Source organism: Elephantulus edwardii, unplaced genomic scaffold (genome assembly GCF_000299155.1).
Source record: "Elephantulus edwardii isolate Elephantulus edwardi_28Jun2011 unplaced genomic scaffold, EleEdw1.0 scaffold00286, whole genome shotgun sequence".
Lineage (NCBI taxonomy): Eukaryota > Metazoa > Chordata > Mammalia > Macroscelidea > Macroscelididae > Elephantulus > Elephantulus edwardii.
Window position 1 is genome coordinate 1,419,494 of NW_006400036.1, and position 17,533 is coordinate 1,437,026.

At 44.7% G+C, this 17,533-nt stretch overlaps 2 protein-coding genes across 2 annotated transcripts in view; both read right to left on the reverse strand.

Moving 5' to 3' along the window:
* Positions 1-8,546, reverse strand: part of LOC102852882 (ubiquitin carboxyl-terminal hydrolase 43-like) — an 80,032-nt gene extending 71,486 nt beyond the window's left edge. Inside the window, 3 exon segments of the mRNA XM_006900519.1 lie at positions 7,114-7,670; positions 7,737-7,862; positions 8,528-8,546. Of these exon segments, the coding sequence (XP_006900581.1) occupies positions 7,114-7,670; positions 7,737-7,862; positions 8,528-8,546 (702 nt within the window).
* Positions 8,547-10,716: 2,170 nt separating this feature from the next.
* WDR16 (WD repeat domain 16) overlaps positions 10,717-17,533 on the reverse strand; it is a 64,987-nt gene continuing 58,170 nt past the window's right edge. Inside the window, exons 13-14 of the mRNA XM_006900520.1 lie at positions 13,799-13,910; positions 10,717-10,892 (exon numbers count right to left, since the gene is read on the reverse strand). Coding sequence (XP_006900582.1) covers positions 10,717-10,892; positions 13,799-13,910 — 288 coding nt within the window. The remainder of the gene's footprint in view (positions 10,893-13,798; positions 13,911-17,533) is intronic.

Consider the following 17,533-nt stretch of genomic DNA (forward strand, 5'->3'; position numbering starts at 1 on the left):
ATAAAACGAGACTGACATCAGGGTTGAGGGAAGACAGAAAAGGAGGGGAGGAATGATGTATATTGCATTGAAACAGATGAGGGAATATATGCATGGGTATTCTTGTCATTACAAAAGTCCAGAGTGAAGGCTGCATAGTGGAGTGGGGGAGGGACTGCATAACAATCAAAGAGTTTTTTTTTCTTTTCAAGGAGAAGAGTGATGTGGGACGAGGGGTGGACAGGGAGAAAAGTGCAACAATGAATGACTGGAAACCCTAAGGCTCTGTAAACTTTCACTAAAATTAATAAATAAATTAGAGAACAAAAAAATATTATTTTATACTGGTTTGCTTACAAAGTTTGTATATATTTGTTTACAAACCAGATCTTTCTCATTCCCTTCACTCACTCCTCCCTCTACCTATCAAATTGTATGCTTACCCCACCCACCCATCCTCACCCCCTCTGCCCTTACTCTGCCCCCACTTGGATCGTCATACACATTTTACAAGTTATCAGAAGACATAAATTTTTAAAAAAGCAATGTTCCCAGTGTATGATATCAGGCATATAGGCTGCTGACTGTAGATCTAAAATGGATCTTTTCCGCACATAAGCCAGACAAATTCCAGATGGCTAAAATCCCTAATATAGCTACAGAGAGACTGGAAGTACACAAAATAGAATATTTATAAAAAGATTTTCCTATAAATAAATCCAGTATTTCAAATATCGAGGGAAGAAAAAGATGGAGACTATTTGAAGAAATTATTTGCAGCAACTGTGGCTAACGGTCGAGAACGCATAAAAATCATCTGAACAATACAACTGAGGTAGAATGTTTATACAAATGACAAGGACAGAAAATCCCCAAACGCAGGCTCACAACTAGTACAGAAACACAGAAAACTCCTCCATCGTATTCCTAGTAAATGTGCCTAGAACTGAATATCCACGGACTGCCAAAAAACAGACAGAAATGTCCTGGGGAAAGTACAGGCAGAATGCTCCTTGGAGGTAAGGAAGTAAGGATGGTGAAGCTTCATCTCATATATTTTGGGCATGTTGTTAGGAGAGACTATTCTTTGGAGAGGAACATCATGCTTGGAAGGTCAAAGAAATACAGGAAGACCCTGCAGGAAACAGACTGACACAGTGACTGTAGCAATGAGCTCAAGTGTGTCAGAAATTGTGAGGATGGCACAGGATAGAACAGGGTTCAGATCCACAGGGTCGTTATGAGTCATACTCAACAATACCCAACAAGAACTTCTAGTAAGAAATAAGTTGCCATTTTGTTTGATAAATTGATAATACTATCCAATGCCCAGGGAGCTCTGGTGGGAAGAAATTGCACTGCTAATCCAAAGTCTCCACTTCTCAGGTGGTTCAAATCCACCAGCAGCTTCACCAGAGAAAGACAGGCAATCTCCTCCCCTGTAACGTTTCCCCACCAGAAGGTCATCATGAGTTGGTTCTGACTCAACAGCAATGACTCTAATGAATCATCCAGGGCCCAAAAAGAGATGCATCATTCTGAAAAAATATCATTTTTCTGGAAGAAAGTTTGAATGTCATCTTTAAAAATGACCAGCTGCACTGCAATCCAAAGGTATGCAGTTCAGATCCACTAGCTGCTCCATGGAAGAAGGATGAGCGATTTCCTGCCAGGTGACTTATTGCCTCTGAAAACCCACTGGAGGGTCAGCTGTGAGTCGGTTTCGACCTGATGAGAAACAACATGTCAAATCAAGTTGACATAAAAAGTAAAAATAATACTTAAAATCAGGTCGGGATTAAATACACAAGTATACAAACATTTGTCAAATCTCATAAAATTCTATAATTAAAATTGGTGTATCTTGTTGTTTATAACAAACATCAATAAAGCTGACTTATTAAATAAACGGAAAATGATATTTACACTTTTGCTTTGACCAGGTAATTATATTTCTAGGAATCAAGCAGATGAAAATAATTACAGCTTAAGATAATTATCTAAATAGCTAATACAAGGCTATTGACACCCTTGGAACCAACAGTTAGGAAATAAAGAGATGCATTGCACTGGGAAAATCTGCATTTAGGGACCTCTCCAAATTATTGAGGAGTAACAATGTCAGTTTAAGCAATAAAGTGCATCTAATACAGGCCCTGGTTTTTCTGATCACTTGATATACATTTGAGAGCTGGACAATGAATAAGGATGACAAGAAAAGGAATTGATGCCTTTGAGCTATGGTGCTGGAGAAGAACACTGAACATCCCATGGATGGCCAAAAGAACAAACAATATGTCTAAGGGAGGGTGCAGCCGGAGAGCTCTTTGAAGGCAGGAATGATGAAGCTTTGCGTCACACACTTTGGGCTTGTTACTAGGAGGTGTTATTCTTTGGAGAGGGCCATGATCCTTGGCAAAAGAGAGGAAGATTCTCAACCAGGTGGACTGACACAGTGACTGCTGCAGTGAGCTTTGGTGCGTCAGGAAGTGCAAAGATGGCACAAGATAGGTCAGGGTTCAGATCTGTTGTTCACAGAGTCGCTATGAGTCGGACCCAACTCAACGTCACCTAACAACAACATAGTAAATAGAAAATTATCCAGGATGTTAATATCTGTCTTCTTAATGAATCATTCCATTATAATTAAGTGAAATAGTAAGTCTTTTGGGAGCTCTGGTGGCCTACTGGGTAGAGCTGTACTGTCAGCCCAAAGGCAGATGGTTTAAATCCACCAACTGCTTTGTGAGGGAGAAAGATGGGTAATCTCCTTCATAAAGTTTTAGTCTCAAAACGTGATAAAGGGCTTTCAAGAGTAAAACTGACTCAAAGGGGGAAGGTTTAATTTTTTTGTTTTAACATCACGATGTTTACTTAGTTATCACTAGAGAATAGAATTATAGATTTTTTTTAAAAATGTCACATTTTAGTACTTTCAGACCCTTATAATACACATATTTGTATCAGTAGAAGAGACAAGCACAGCAGACAATAAAATGGACAGGATTTCTTTGACATATTTGCTGTTAAAATAAAACATGGCCTTAATAACTCTTCCTTGCAGACTTGGGTGACTCAGGACTCAGGAAGAGAGAATACCAGATAACATGTCGGCCCTTCTCAGTTTCCTTCCTTCCTTTGTTCTTTCTGAAGCCAACAATCTGTTTGTTTAAAACAACTCCTTAACATGACTTACACAATCTCTTATGACCTAATTCCCATGTAGTTAGTTGCTATGTGCATGGAGTTAGAAATGACTTATAATGACCCCATGAACAATGGATCTGAACCCTATCCTATCCTGTGCTGGAGTCACTGTGTCCTTCCATCTCACTGAGGGTCTATCTCTTTCACTGTCCCTCCACCTTTTCAAGCATGATGTTCCTAAGAAACAGCCTCTCCTAACAACACGCTCAAAGTATGCGAGGCGAAGCTTCACCATCTTTGCCTCTAAGGAGCACTTTGGTTGCACTTTATCCAAGACATGTTTGTTTATTCTTTTTGCACTCCCTGGAATATTCAGTGCTAATCCTCTCCTTAAAGGAAGTCCTGGTGTCAGAGTGTATAGTATGTTAGATTGCCAGTCAAAAGATCATCAGTTCAAATACACTAGTCACTAGAGGGAACAAAGATGGGCAGTCCCCTCCTGTAAAGATTTACCACCTCAGAAACCCCTGGTGGAAGTCTTTACAAGTTGGAATCAACTCAGTGCAGCAGGGTTTTGGTTAAAGGGTGTAGTATAATGGGTTTACTGTGCAAAATGGTCTTCCTAGGTCATTGCCATTGACTTTGCCACAGGGCCGGGCAAATAGCGTGTGAAGACTATTTTGATGTTAGTCTTGCCATCCAACTAGTCTAAATTGAACAGGCTTAGAAACAAAAGAAGGAGCTCTGGTGGCTTAATGGTAAGGAGTTGTGCTGTCACCCCATAGGCTCATGGTTCGAATCTACCAGGTGCTACTCAGGAGAAAGGCAATCTATTCCCCTGTGATTGACAGCCTCTGACAACCTGCTAGAGAGTCAGTTATGAGACAGCAATAATTAACAAAAACTGAGATAAAAGATGGAAATCTCACCACCTGTAAAAAAAGTATGAGAAGGCGGTACACATTCTTCAGGGTCAGAGAGTCCTGAACACCTCAGACCAGGATGTAGATGAACACAACAGCAGTGGAGAACCAGAGAATGACTTGACACAGCACTGACCTCAGGCTGCTTATGCCATGGAGCCGCTTTATAGAGGACTTGAGAAGAGAGGTCCTAACAGGTAGGACTGAGAGAACTTTGTTAAACTGATCAAAAGCTACAAAGCTAAAGGTTAAAGGGCCTATAAGCATGCTTGAGAAGCCTTCCTGAAGGAAGAATTACATCCTATACCCAACCTGCAATTATCACCTGTTAAACTTCTCTGCTGTTGTTATGTGCCATCGAGTTGCCTGCGATGCATAGTGACCCTATGCAAAATAGCTTCAAACCCTGTCCTTTCCTGAGAAAATCTCACTGTCTCTGACACATCTACCCTCAATCCAACTCCTCCAGGGCCTTCCTCTCTTGTGCTGTCCCTCTACCCTTCCAAGCATGATCTCCTTCTCCAAAGACTGGCAAAACGCCCAAAGTAGGTCAGGAAGAACTTCAAAATCCTTGCCTCTAAGGAACAACCTGGTTTTACCTTTTTCTAGGCTGTTTGTTCTCTTGGCAGTCCGTGGAATGTTCAACAGTCTTCTCAAGCACCACAACGCAAAGGCAATGATTCTTCTTCTACCATGGTTCAGCTCTCTGAACCATACCAAGTAATTGCAAAGACCATGGCCTGAATCAAGCACACTTTAGTCTCTTGACTGATACCGTTGCTCATCAGTACACTGGAGAGGTGCCTGATGGCAGATTTTCCCAACGCATTTTGTCTTTTGATTTCCTGGCTATGGGTTTGTTAGAGAAATTGTATTTGTTAAAAACAACACAACTTCTTTAACAAGCCCCATAATTGTAAGTGTGCTTCTATGAACTCTTTGTAGTCATTGCAGTGGAGACAGCAAAGTAGTAAGAGCTGTGGGTGGGGATGGGGTGGGGAATGGGGAGCTTCTGGTATTAGAATTGATAGGAGTAGGTAGGTACAGGGGTCATCAGGGATGGCATCTGTGGCCTCATGGAACTGGGTTTGTGCTATGGATATTATTGTTGGGGACTGTTCTCCCTTGTGAAGTTCACGGAATTCATACTCAGCCATCCCCATACCACCCTCACTCTTTTGGCAAAAGTTCTTCATACCTTTTCTTTCAAAACTCAAGTCACTGACCACAGGACCATGTATTTTCCCTTTCTGGTATTCATCGCCTGCTGTCTATGTAATTATTGAGTTCATACTTGTCTCTCCCACCACACTGTGAATTCCTAGAAAGCAACCCAGGATCTGTTTTTTTTACTCATCACTCATCTACCCCAAGCTCTTAGCACAGTGTCTGGCATTCAGTAAATATCTGTTGAATGAAATTAATGTTTCCTCTTCTGTAAAATAAGAGGACCCTACTAGGACTTCAATCTGAAAGGTTTAAAAGCCTGGATTCTGGAATCCTCCAGAGCTGTCTACCCTAAAGCCCTGGGAAACCCCAGACTACTCACCTTTATTAACATATCAACTACTCAATTACGCTTTCTTTCTCCAAAACTCAGAGGGCACGCCCAAGCCACAAGGACTGGCAGGAAACCCTGGTGAGTCACCACAGGTATTAATGGAAGTAACTGGATGGGAATCTATCTGACAAAAGGAAAGCTACACAAAGTCCCTCCTCCAGGTTTCTGTAAGGGACAAATATTGACTATAGCAAAGGCTTTCTGGGCACTAAACAGTATATATATATATACAACTTATTCAAACTTGGCAACCCTCAATAAGGTAAGTATCAATATAATCCCATTTTGTAGATGAGAAAAGTGGAGGCCCAGGGTTGGGTTGGTTAGGAACTTGCTCAAGCTCACAAAGCTCTAGGATTCCAAATATATAACCACTCTATTATGTTGTCTCTTATAATAAGAAAGGTGGGGGGGGGGGAAATAAAAAAACTACTTGTTAAAAAAAAAAAAAAGACATTCACTCGATCAGCTGACTCCTCCACAATGGTCCTTCACTAGTAGATATGAGAGAGAAAAGCGCGGGCTGGGCTCCTTGTGCGTCACAAGGATTGCTTTCTCGGGCAGAAACTCAAGAGCTCTGATGCTTGTGGAATGAACCCTGACAGGTTATCCCCCTCCCCCAGAGAACAACAATTACAGGTCTGTGGAGGCTCCTGCTCGCTGCCCAGGCTGTGGTTTTGCAGCAGGAAGCCAGCCGTGTGCATCCATTAATAGGAATGCTCCTCCAGTCAGGACCCAAACACTGCGTTTTAACCCTAGGAAAGCTGGTAACCATTACAAAGCCTTTGGCCTGCAGCATCCTCAGTAAGAAGATGTGGTCCTGAGGGACAACGGATGTAACCCCAACCAAGCACATAGTGGGACATCAAGACAAAGGATGTTTCCTTTAAAATGGCGCAACACCACTTCTCCCGGGCGCCTAGCACAGTGTAGCGTGGGTTCTCAGCTTCCACTGGAGTAAAATCTGAACTCTTTACCCCCACGTTCAAGATTTTAGTAGATCTAGCAAACCACATTTCCCTCCTGGATCCCTTTTAGCTCCAGCACGAGTCTTCTTTCCTGCCTCCAATACTCAGCCTTGGCTTCCCAGGCTTTTGCTGGATTCCGCCTCGATCTTGGCCTGGCTGCGCCATCACTAGAGTCTCACCCAACTCCTTCCTCCTGTTCTGGCCATCGACGACTCCCCGACCCCCTCCCCTCTAGACTGAAAACCCTAAAGGCCCAAAGGCCTTCGACACCGCAATAAATATTTGTTGGATAAACGCAAACTTGCTAAATGCTCCTCTCCAACACCCCCACCCACGGCTCAAAAGACCGTGAGAAATTAACTTGTGAAGAAAACACAAGCAAGGGATGAAACGGCAAACCAGTTCAAGCCAAAGGCAGGAAGCTGGCTGAGCTGGTCAAAGCTTTCTGAAGAAGGTCCCCTTTCCCCAAAAGTGTGCACTTTTCAAAAAGCGAAAGCAGAAGGACCGGAATAGGTCTGCGGCCACGCGCGCCTACCTTGAACTTGGCGGAAAGTTGGGGCGTGTATTCGCGCGTCCAGAGCGCGCGCACCAGCTCCGCCAGCTGCTCGGTGACCTCGGCGCGGCCAGGCGCCGCCCGGTAGCGCCCCAGCGCCAGGAACTCGGCCAGCAAGTCGGTGTTGCTGAGACACTGCACCACCGCGTTCATGAAACAGGTGTTGCCGTGGTTTTTCAGCCCCTGAGCGCCCGGCGGCCGCGCCCCATCGCCGGCTGGGAGCTGGGCTGGGAGTCCCGACGCGCGCGTCTCCCCGGGACTCTCCGGTGCGGACGCCGCCAGGACCTGGGAGGGAATAAAGCCCCCCTCGCCGTCTCCATCGCAGGATCCGCGCCGGGACCGCGGCGGCGAGTCCCCGGACCGGGCGCGGCTGCCCAGCGCCAGCAGGAAGCGGCTGAACAGGCGGCGCAGGGAGCGGCGGCGGCGGGGCCGGGGCGCCGGCGGCTTTTCGCGAGCCGCCGCCTCCTCGGAGCCCGTGGGTTCGGCTCCTGGGCCCGGGTCCATGGCTTCCGCCGGCGCGGCTTCCCGCGCAGAGACCCCTGTTCGAAGCGGACAAGCGGCTAGCAGGCCCTATCAACCCGGAGCGGCGCCGCGACACCGGCTACCTGCGGGCCAGGTGTGCGGGAGCGGACGGGGGCGGGGCCGGGGCGGGAGCAGGGGCGGGGCTGCCCCGCCCAGCGGGGGCACGGGCTGCAGGGCCAGCTCTGGGGGTGCGCACCCTGCCTCAAGGGCTAGATTGGGAAGCAATAACTGCGAGAGGCGCTGCAGTTTGGGTCCCCGTCCTTCTTTCCATCATAAAACCTGGAGTAAACCTAGTTCAGTTTCTCCCCCACTGTGGAAAAATGGTAAACTTGAAAACGCCTGGAAAATGGTAAAGCCCAGACTCTTAGCAGTACTGGTAAATTTCTGCTTGGTGGATACGGAAAGGAAAAGGCAGCCTCAGGCGTGGTGAGAGGGAGGCGCCCGGGCTGTGAAGGGAGGACGGTATTGAGGACTGCCGGTCCCTGCGCAGGCTCAGGTGTGTGCGGGCAGCTGGCCGCCCCTCCGGCAGAAGGAAGCCTCGCTGCGCGGCTCCCTACCTGGACCAGACCTGGGAACCGCGCTGCCCCGGTTCGTTGTGTTTTTGTAAATACAGTCTAGATTAGAGTTGTTGCTCAAAAAAACTTACAAGTAAGATGTGATCATCTTCGTTTTAGTTGGTGGAGAATTGGCCTCGGAGAGGTTTACGGCAGTGTGCGGGAGAGGAGTGTCCACAAAAACCGGAACTCGATCCCAGTTCTGCGTCCTCCCCAGGCCAGGCCCTTCCAGGCCCTTCCCACAACCTAAGTATTTGCTGACCAGGAAGTTTCCCCGCTCTCAGGCGCGCCCCCTACGCGTCCTTCTATCCACTACTCACCACAAAATCCTAGCTGCATCGTCGCCCAATCCGAAGGAGCGTGGCCTTGCCCTGCCCTTTATTCCCAGGGTAGCACAGGAGGCCTCTCTGCTCACATCATCGTGTAACTGTCAGGTTTATAATTAATCTAGCAAGCTCTTGAAAAATGAATTTCTCATCACCCTTTCCCCTCAGAAGAGACCAGCAGGATGCTGGAAATGTGAACTTGTTACTTAATAAGTGGTCATCATTTATTAGCTATCCTATTTTGGTGTTTCAGGGAGCCCTGTGGCGTATTCTGTGGAGAGATGCACTGCTAACCCACAGGACTTGATTCTCCAAGAGTTTGAATCCACCAGCTACTCTGAGGGATCCAGATAAGCATCCTCTTTGCATTTGATTTACAGCCTCAGAATCCCAATTGGAAGGTCAGCTTTGAGTCAGAACTTATTCAGGAATTGTGAGTGTGTGTGTGTGTGTGTGTGTGTGTCTCAATAGGATAGTAGCCATTTAACTAATTTGGGACAGTGGTGGGGGGCGGGGGCGGGTAATGGGGAGCGGGAAAGCAGCACCAACTCTGGTGGCTTAGTGGTAAAAAAATTGCACTGCCAACTCGAAAGCAAGCAGTTCCAATTCACTAGCTGCTCTGAGGGATAGAGATGGATAATCTCTTCCTGTGCAATTTACAGTCTCTGAAAATCGACTGGAGAGTCAACTCTGATTTGGTTATGACTCGATGGAACATGACATCAACAGAGAACAAAGAACAAAAGATTGTATGAGTGGATACCTGAAATGCTCTACCTCTCTGGGGGAAAAAATCATCCACTTAGATGATAAACGCACAGGCCCATTCCCATCAAGCTTCTGGTAATAAGTACAGAAGGAAGACTTTTACGGCCATCCCCAGTAAAGCACCTCTAAAGTTTCATCTTTGGTAGTCATCTCAAGATACCTAATAAAACATTTTCTTTGACATAGAACATCATTCATTTTCTACTACACTCAGACCGGAATTCCCCCAGTGTTGTAACATACTATTGCTTCCATTGGGTTAGCTCCTGACTCACGGTGACCTTGTGGATGACAAGAGGAAACCTGCCCAGTCCTTCACAGTCTTCAGAATCACTGGCATCCTCAAGCCCATGATGGCAGCCACCATTAATTCACCTCCCTGGGGGTGCCCTAACCTTTGCTTGCCCGCCTCTGTACCAAACATGATGCCCTTCCCCAGTGATGGATCCCTCCTGATAAAGCTTCTAAAAACCTGTGACCCCTGGAGTTTTCACTGATCAGTGATGCCACAGCCCTGGGCATAAGCACAGGGGATTGTGAGGATGACATGGGATGAGGCAGGGATTTGTCCTGTGCAACATAGTCTCTAAGAGTTGTAGCCGATTCTACAACACCAACAACAACAACCACGGCCTTTGGAAGTCTGTCGCTGGGCTTTTTCTTTCTGCTGTCTGATTCTAGAAGCTCTACTGAGAGCTGTCCATCCTGGGTGATCCAGCTGGTTATTATTGATAACACAGCTTCTAGCGTTGCAGTAACATGCAAGCCACCACACTCTGACAACCTGACAGACAGGTAGTGGCTTTAGAGCATTAAATTCTCTGAGCAGGAATTTCTTTTCACTTTACTAAAGAGGAAACCAAAGCTTGTGGAGTTAAGAAACCAAATTTCTGTATTCAAACCTTAGTCTTGTGCCATGTGGGTATGTTGTTGTGTACAGTTGAGTCAGAATCAACCAATAGCTGACCCTCTATCAGGTTTTCAAAGGCAGTAAATCGCATGGGAGGAGATTGCTCATCTTTCTCCCGTGGAGCAGCTGGTGGATTTGAACTGTGAGTCTCTGGGATTGCAGAGCAGCTTCTTAGCACTAGGCCACCAGAGCTCATTCTAGAGTTTAATAGCAATGTTATGGGCTGTGGTTTGTAGAGAGATTCTGAAAAGAGATTATCACAGGAAACCAACAATTGGGATTTATTCACATTCATCATGGTTATTTTAATTAGAACCTGGATAAATTGCTTCTGAGAACATTTTAATTTTTTATAATATAAATGTTAAGAATGTAAAATACACTCTACAGACGAAAGGAGAAGAGGATACATAAAACAGTTTAAATCACAGACCTAAGGACTCCGGCTCCGTGTTCAACACACCTGTGAACCCCGGGCCTGTGGTTTCTGAAGGCCTGAGCTGCCTCATGAAGTGTGCGGGTATTTCCACCGCAGGATGGCTCCATCTGCGCTCACGCTGAGGATGTACTTGTTGCCTGGGCTTATCCGCAAGCGAGTGATGTTGCCACTGTGCCCCACCCCAACGTGAGTCACTTCGCCCTCATTATAATCCCAGACTTTCACCAGATGGTCATTTCCACCTGAAAGCAACAAAGGGTTACATGGCAACACTGCATTAGTGTCTGGATAGAGAGAAACAGACCTGGATTTCAAGTAACTGCATCCTTTTCTAAGCAATTCTCCTTGTGCCAATTTTCAGGAAGGAGTGCTCCCTTCGGCAGCACTGACACTAAAATTGGAATGACGCAGAAAGGATTAGCATGGACCCTGTGCAAGGATGCCATGCAAATTCATGAAGCATCTCAAATTGTTTTTATCATTTTTTTAAAGGAGATCAGTGTTTATTGTAATACTTTCCCCATCATAAAAAACAATACCTTTTGTAGTAAATTGGGGGAGGGGGACAGGGAATCAAAGAGGCGAAATCACCATTTTTTCCACCATGCAGGAACCCTTTAATAACGTCCTGGATTAGCTAGTTCCGGTCTTTTTTTTCTGTAGGTGTTTGTGTAGTATGTTGATTGGGACTCACAGTAGCTTCACCAGAGGCAGATTGCAAGATCTTTTCTCACTTAAAGCCTGATGAATCTGACCTGCCAACCTAGTGATTAGCAGCCGAACACTTAATGATTGTGCTTCTCTCCATAAATGTACGATGATGCATCTATTCCTATGTATCTAATTGAGATGGAGCTCTGTATTCTTTCCTAGCTTCTTGTTGTTAAGCACCATTAAATTAACTATGGCTTGATAGTTAACCCTATGAACAACAGTCCCTATCCAATGCCATCCTCATAATTTCTGATACACTTGAGCCCATTGGTACAGTAACTGTGTCAGTCCATCTCCGTGAGGGTATTCTTCTCTTTCACTGACCCTCCACCTTTCCAAGCACGATGTCCTTTTCCAAGGACCAGCCTCACCTGACGACATGCCGGACGAGATGAAGCATCTCCATCTGCCTTCAGTGAACACCTTGGTTACACTGTCTCCAAGATATGGTCGTTCTTTTGTCATTCTATGAGACATTCAATACTCTTCTCCAACACCACAACACAAAGTCATTCATCAGTCTTCTGTCAACCTTAGCCATTGTCCAATCTCGGGTATATAACAAGTAATTGAAAAGACAGTGGCTTGAATCAGGTGCACTTTAGGGTTCAAACTGACATCACTGCTCCTTAACACCTTGGAAAGGTCCTTGACAGCCAATTTATACAATGCAGTGGGGGTAGGTGTGTCAGAGACAATAAGGTTGGCACAGGGTAGAGCAAGGTTCAGAGCTGCTGCACATAGGATCACTATGAGTCATAAGCGACTTGATAGCACATAATAAAAACAACAACAACAACAACAACAATGTATCTTGACTGCTAGTGCCAAGGATGTTGATTGTGGACCCAAGCAAGATGAAATCATTGACAACTTCAATCTTTTGTCCATCTATCATGATGTTCCTCCTTGACTCAGTGATGAGGATTCCTGTCTTCTTGATGTTGAAATGTAATACATCGTGAAGACTGTAGCTTGCTTTAAGTTAATGTATTTGTCAAGCTTTGATTCCTTTTTAGCATTTATTTGTGAATATCTTGAAGAATCAAGGTATTAGGGCACTCTGGTCTGTAGGGAGTTGTGCTGCTAAATCAAAGACGTAGCACCTTTCTGACAGATTGAATCCACCATGTCTTCTGGAGAGAAAGATAGGCTATCTCCTCCTGATGGTCAGCTATGAGGTGTGTCTAACTCAGGACAATGAGTTAAGTTTTTGGAGGATCAAAGAATGTGGCAAGAAATTAAAAAAAAATGTTGAGGCTTTTCCCAGTAGACATGTTTGCTAATGAATGTCCCTTGAAATACTGTTTTATTAATTTATTTTGAAGGAGTCTTACATATAAGACTTCAGTAAGAAATAAGAAAGGCACCTGGATGGACTAGGCCATTTTAAGCACCATCTTTATCACCAATGACCCCCAAAATAGCTGACCCAAACACTGCAAGGTTTATTTTTAAATGTAAATTCTGTGTGTGTGTGTGTGTGTGTGTGTCCCGTCGAGTCAGATCCAACTGGCACAGGAAGAGATTGCCCCTCCTTCTCCAGAAGAGCATCTGGTAGATTCGAACCACATGCGTCTTTGGGATTGCAGCGTAGCTTCTTGCTACTAGGCCACCAGAGCTCCTTAAGGCTTATTTTTTTTCTTTAGAACCCTAAGGTTCCTGCACAAACATCACCTCTCATTGAAAGGCACCTTTGGAGTTTTCTTTTCCAGCCACATTGGCTGCAGTGCTCAATCCTGAATCTACTTAGGTTGCTCTTAGACCCATTCATGGGCTCTTCAAGCTGCTTCACACATAGAATTTCCCAATCAATGATTTCATCTAGCTTGGATCAACAATCAACACCTTTGGCATCAGCAGTCAGGACATCAGGAGATGTATTTCATTGGCAAGTCTACTATCTTCTCCAAAATACTTAAGAGCTTGAAGACTAAGGTGCGTTTGATTCAGGTCATGATCTTTTCAGTCAGCTGCTATACATCTGGGAGCTGGACAATGAATAAGGAGATGACAGAAGGATTAGTACCTTTGAGGGGTAGTGTTGAAGAAGAGTACTGACTATCCCATGGACTGCCAAAAGAACAAACAGATAGGTCTTGAAAAATGTGCAGCTGGAATGCTGCTTGGAGCCAAAGATGACAAGCTCTATCTCTAATACTTTGGACATGTTGCTAGGAGAGACTATTCCTTGGAAAAAGGACATCATGCTTGGAAGGGTGGAGGGTCAATTAAAGGGAGGAAGACATATCTCTCCCCAATGAAATGGACTGACACAGTGACTGTAGCAATGGGCTCAAGTGTATCACAGAGGTCATGAGGATGGGACTGGATTCAGGTCTTTTATTCGTAGGGTCACTACTGGAAGGCACCTAACAACAACAACAGTGCGAATAAGCCAAGCTTGGCCTTCTTTTCTAACTCCAGGACTAACCTGTAACAAAGTGCACTCCCTCCACTGTAATATCCATGCCATTTATTGCCCCGGACAAGGAACCTTCCAGCTCTCTGATAACAGACCCATCAAAGACTTCCCAGTAAGCAACCTGGAATGCAAGAGAGAAAGAAGCATTAGGCAGGGTTCTGCTCATGAGCGTGATCATCACACACATGCTCACAACAAAGGACGGTTCTCCTTTATATAGAAGGTAGTAAAAATACACCCAGGGGTGAGATTGGCTGAAATTATAAATAGGCAGAAGAAGCAGGGGGAGGAGAAGCCACTTCACTATTTCTGGTATTTAATACTTTGTGTTCTATTTAAAGAGATGCTGGTATGCTGATAAACCTGGATTGTGGCAGAAAGTGCTTTTGATAAGACTAAGCAGATTGAGTCTGGAGCAAGCTGTAAGTGAAAGAAGATAACAGCTCCTTCAGGAGAGGTTCCAGCTTTTGTTCTTGGAGGAAGGCACCAAGCTTCAGGCCTGAAGGAAGGAAAAATCACTTCCTTCTGCTCAGGAAAAGAGCAGCCCAGAGAGTTTCAGGAGACAGAGCTTTGCAAAGTCACCTTCCCAGCATGGCTGGATTGTCCCTCCTCCTCCATCACTACCATCTATATATCATGGCCGTGTACAGCGCTTTCAATGGCATTTTCTAAAGTGATTACCAGGCCCTTCTTCCTAGGCTCCTCTGGGTGAGTTGCTAAGCACATTAATCATGTACACTATCCAGGGACTTCCCCCTCTTCCTCACTCCACACTTCGTCCAGCTCTCTCCTCTATCTCCAAACAGTAAGACATTCAACAACGTGTGCTTTTAAACACAAACTGTGACTAAGGAGTTGTGCTGCCAGCCAAGAGGCAAGAGGTTTGCATCCACTGGCTGCTCTTCAGAAGAAACATGGGACGTCTCCCGTGCCATTGACAGCTTCTGAAAACAGCTATGGGTCTGTGTGGCTCGATACCAATAAGGACAGTGCCTTTTCAAGAGGGAAACTAGGATAGGAAGGTCTGAGTAGAGGGATATATTGTTGTATATTGAACATATTGAATATATTGTTATATACTGAATATATTGTTGTACCTTTTGTACTTTGAAACACATGTATAAATTGTGGAGGGGGGAATTTCTTTCTAAATGAAGATCAATGCAACCAGGAATCAGGAGTGTGAACTTGCCACATCCATGTCTCCTCATTTCCTGTTGGTGGAAGCCTGCTCTGTTCTTGCTCCTCTGAATCTAGCGTGTATATTCTGCTTAAAATATTTTCTGCTTTGTAATTTCTACTACTGCGGGAGAAGGATGGATACTCTCATTCTGTGCGATTAACTGCCTCTGAAAACCCACTGGAGGATCAGCCATGGGTTAGTTCTGACTCAATGGTACTCAACAACAACAACAACGTCTATTAATGCTATTAATCACTGTAATAAAAAACTTTTCAGGGTGGAAGCACAAAAAAAGTATATAGAAGCATGCCAAAATCTGTGTCTCTGGAGTCACACCCATAAGCTGCTTTCCACAGCAAGGGATACTTTCCTGCATAGCCCTGTCAGGGCTCATTCTTTCTCAAGGATGACCAGGGTGTCATCCTCGTTAAAGTGGCATCCCTCTACCCAGCCAGTATTATAAGACTTCTTCCTCCTTTTTAGAGTTCCTGGGTGGGACACACTATTAACACATGCGGCTGCTAAGTGAAGGTCCGTCTGGAAGCATCTTAGCAGACCTGGTCATCTACTGATAATGTAGCCATTGAAAACGGTGGTGCACCCTCTGTGGTGACTCAGACGGGGGAAGGCATGAGTTAGATGCAACTCAGAGCAGCTGAGTGGCAACTGGCATTTCCTTTTTGAGCCTTTCCCCCATCTGTGTCATCTGGTTCATTAATTACTCATTGTTTGTTAACCTTTGCATTTCCATGTGTACTTCCCAGTTCCATCCCCTCCTACCCAAAATAAATAAGTGAAGGAAGGAAGTTCAAGAGAAAGGGTGCACTGTTATATCCCCAGCACTGAGAGCCATGTTAGGCTTACTGTTTCATTCCAGATTGCATATTTAAATATTGTAGTGAAAGTTGTAGTGAGCTCTGCTGGCCTAGTGATAAGAAGTTGTGCTGCAATCCCAAAGGCACACAGTTTTAATCTACCAGCTGCTTCAAGGAAGAAAAATGGGCAATCTCCATGAAATATACTGCTTCTGAAAAGCTGATAGAGGGTCTGCTGTGAGTCAATTCTGACTCAAATGTACATAACAACAACAGTGAAAATTCTAAATTCTAATAGCAGGAAAAAAAATTGTTCAAGAAGTTTATGTCTCATCAGAAATCTAGATCATGGCAAACATCACACTGATTTAGAAACTTTCTGCATCATTTATCACAGCATTTATCAAGTCACATGAAGATCACCCAGGAATAGAAGAAGCTCCAACAGATAAGGACCTTCTTCTGGGTTGACCAAGACAGAAAATCTACCCTGAGAGCTGGCAACCCGAATTGAGACTTCTAGCCTCCTAAACAGTGAGAAAATAAACGTGTTTATTAAAACCAACCCCTTGTGGAATTTTCATTTAAGCAGCATTAGATGTCCTGGAAGCTGTTAATGATTTCATCTTGCCCAGTTGGCAGCAGCAGCCAGGAAGTCAAAGGATGAGTTGCACTGGGAAAATCTGCTGTTAAGGACCTCTCCAAAGTGCTAAAGAAAAATTATGTCAGTCTAAAGACTAAGGTGCAATGGATCTAAGCCATGGTCTTCTCAGTTGCTTGATATGCATCTGAAAACTGGTCTAAGGACAAAAGGATAATAATCAATGCCTTTGGGCATTGGAGAAGAGCATTGAATATAGATTACCAAGAGAACAAACAGGTCTGTCCTGAATAGGTTGTTCCTTAGAGGCAAGGACTTTGAAACTCTATCTTGAAATGAAAAATAAGCATTCTTTTCTCATCCCGTCTATAGTCTCTGAAAAGCTACTGGAGGGTCAGCTATGAGTCAGTTCTGGCTTCAAGGCAATGACTTTGACTTTCAGGATAATTAAGATACTCTTCTTCCATTACCTCAAAATAATTTCATTATCTCCACTGTTGTTTTAGCTGCCATTGAGATGATTCATGGCGCCCATGTGCACAATGGAGCTAAACAGTTATCCATTTCTTGCCCCACTCCATGATCAGATTCCCGTGTTTCATAGAGCTTTGACTGGCTGGTTTTCAGAAGTAGATCACCAGGCCTTTCCTCCTAACCTATCTTGATCTGGAAGCTCTGCTGAGACCCACTGAGCATCACAGCAACATGCAAACTTCCACTAACAGATGATCAGTGACAGCATTGACTGGGAATTGAACCCTGTCTCCCACATGGAAAGGGAGAGCTTTTCTGCTGAAATATCAATGCCAAGGACCTCACAGTCTGAGTCAGGGAAATCAAAACTATTGCTTGCATGTGCAGACTATTAGGCTGTGTTCTGGTTATCTGATAAGGTTGGCAGGGTGGATACCCGGCCCCTTAGCGTTCCCTGCCTTTCCATGTGCTTCTCTCCTGGCCTAAGGGGAAACCATCCTTTACAAAGGAGAGCTCATCTTCATCTAAGGGCTCTGACTGCTCAGTTCAAGAGTCTGAATATACTGATGAATTAGATAAGAGGAGGTGAGAAGCTCTATTCTTTCATTTAGGATTGAATCAAAGGGACAACAGATTTGATCATGGCAATTTGGCTTTTATATATATATATA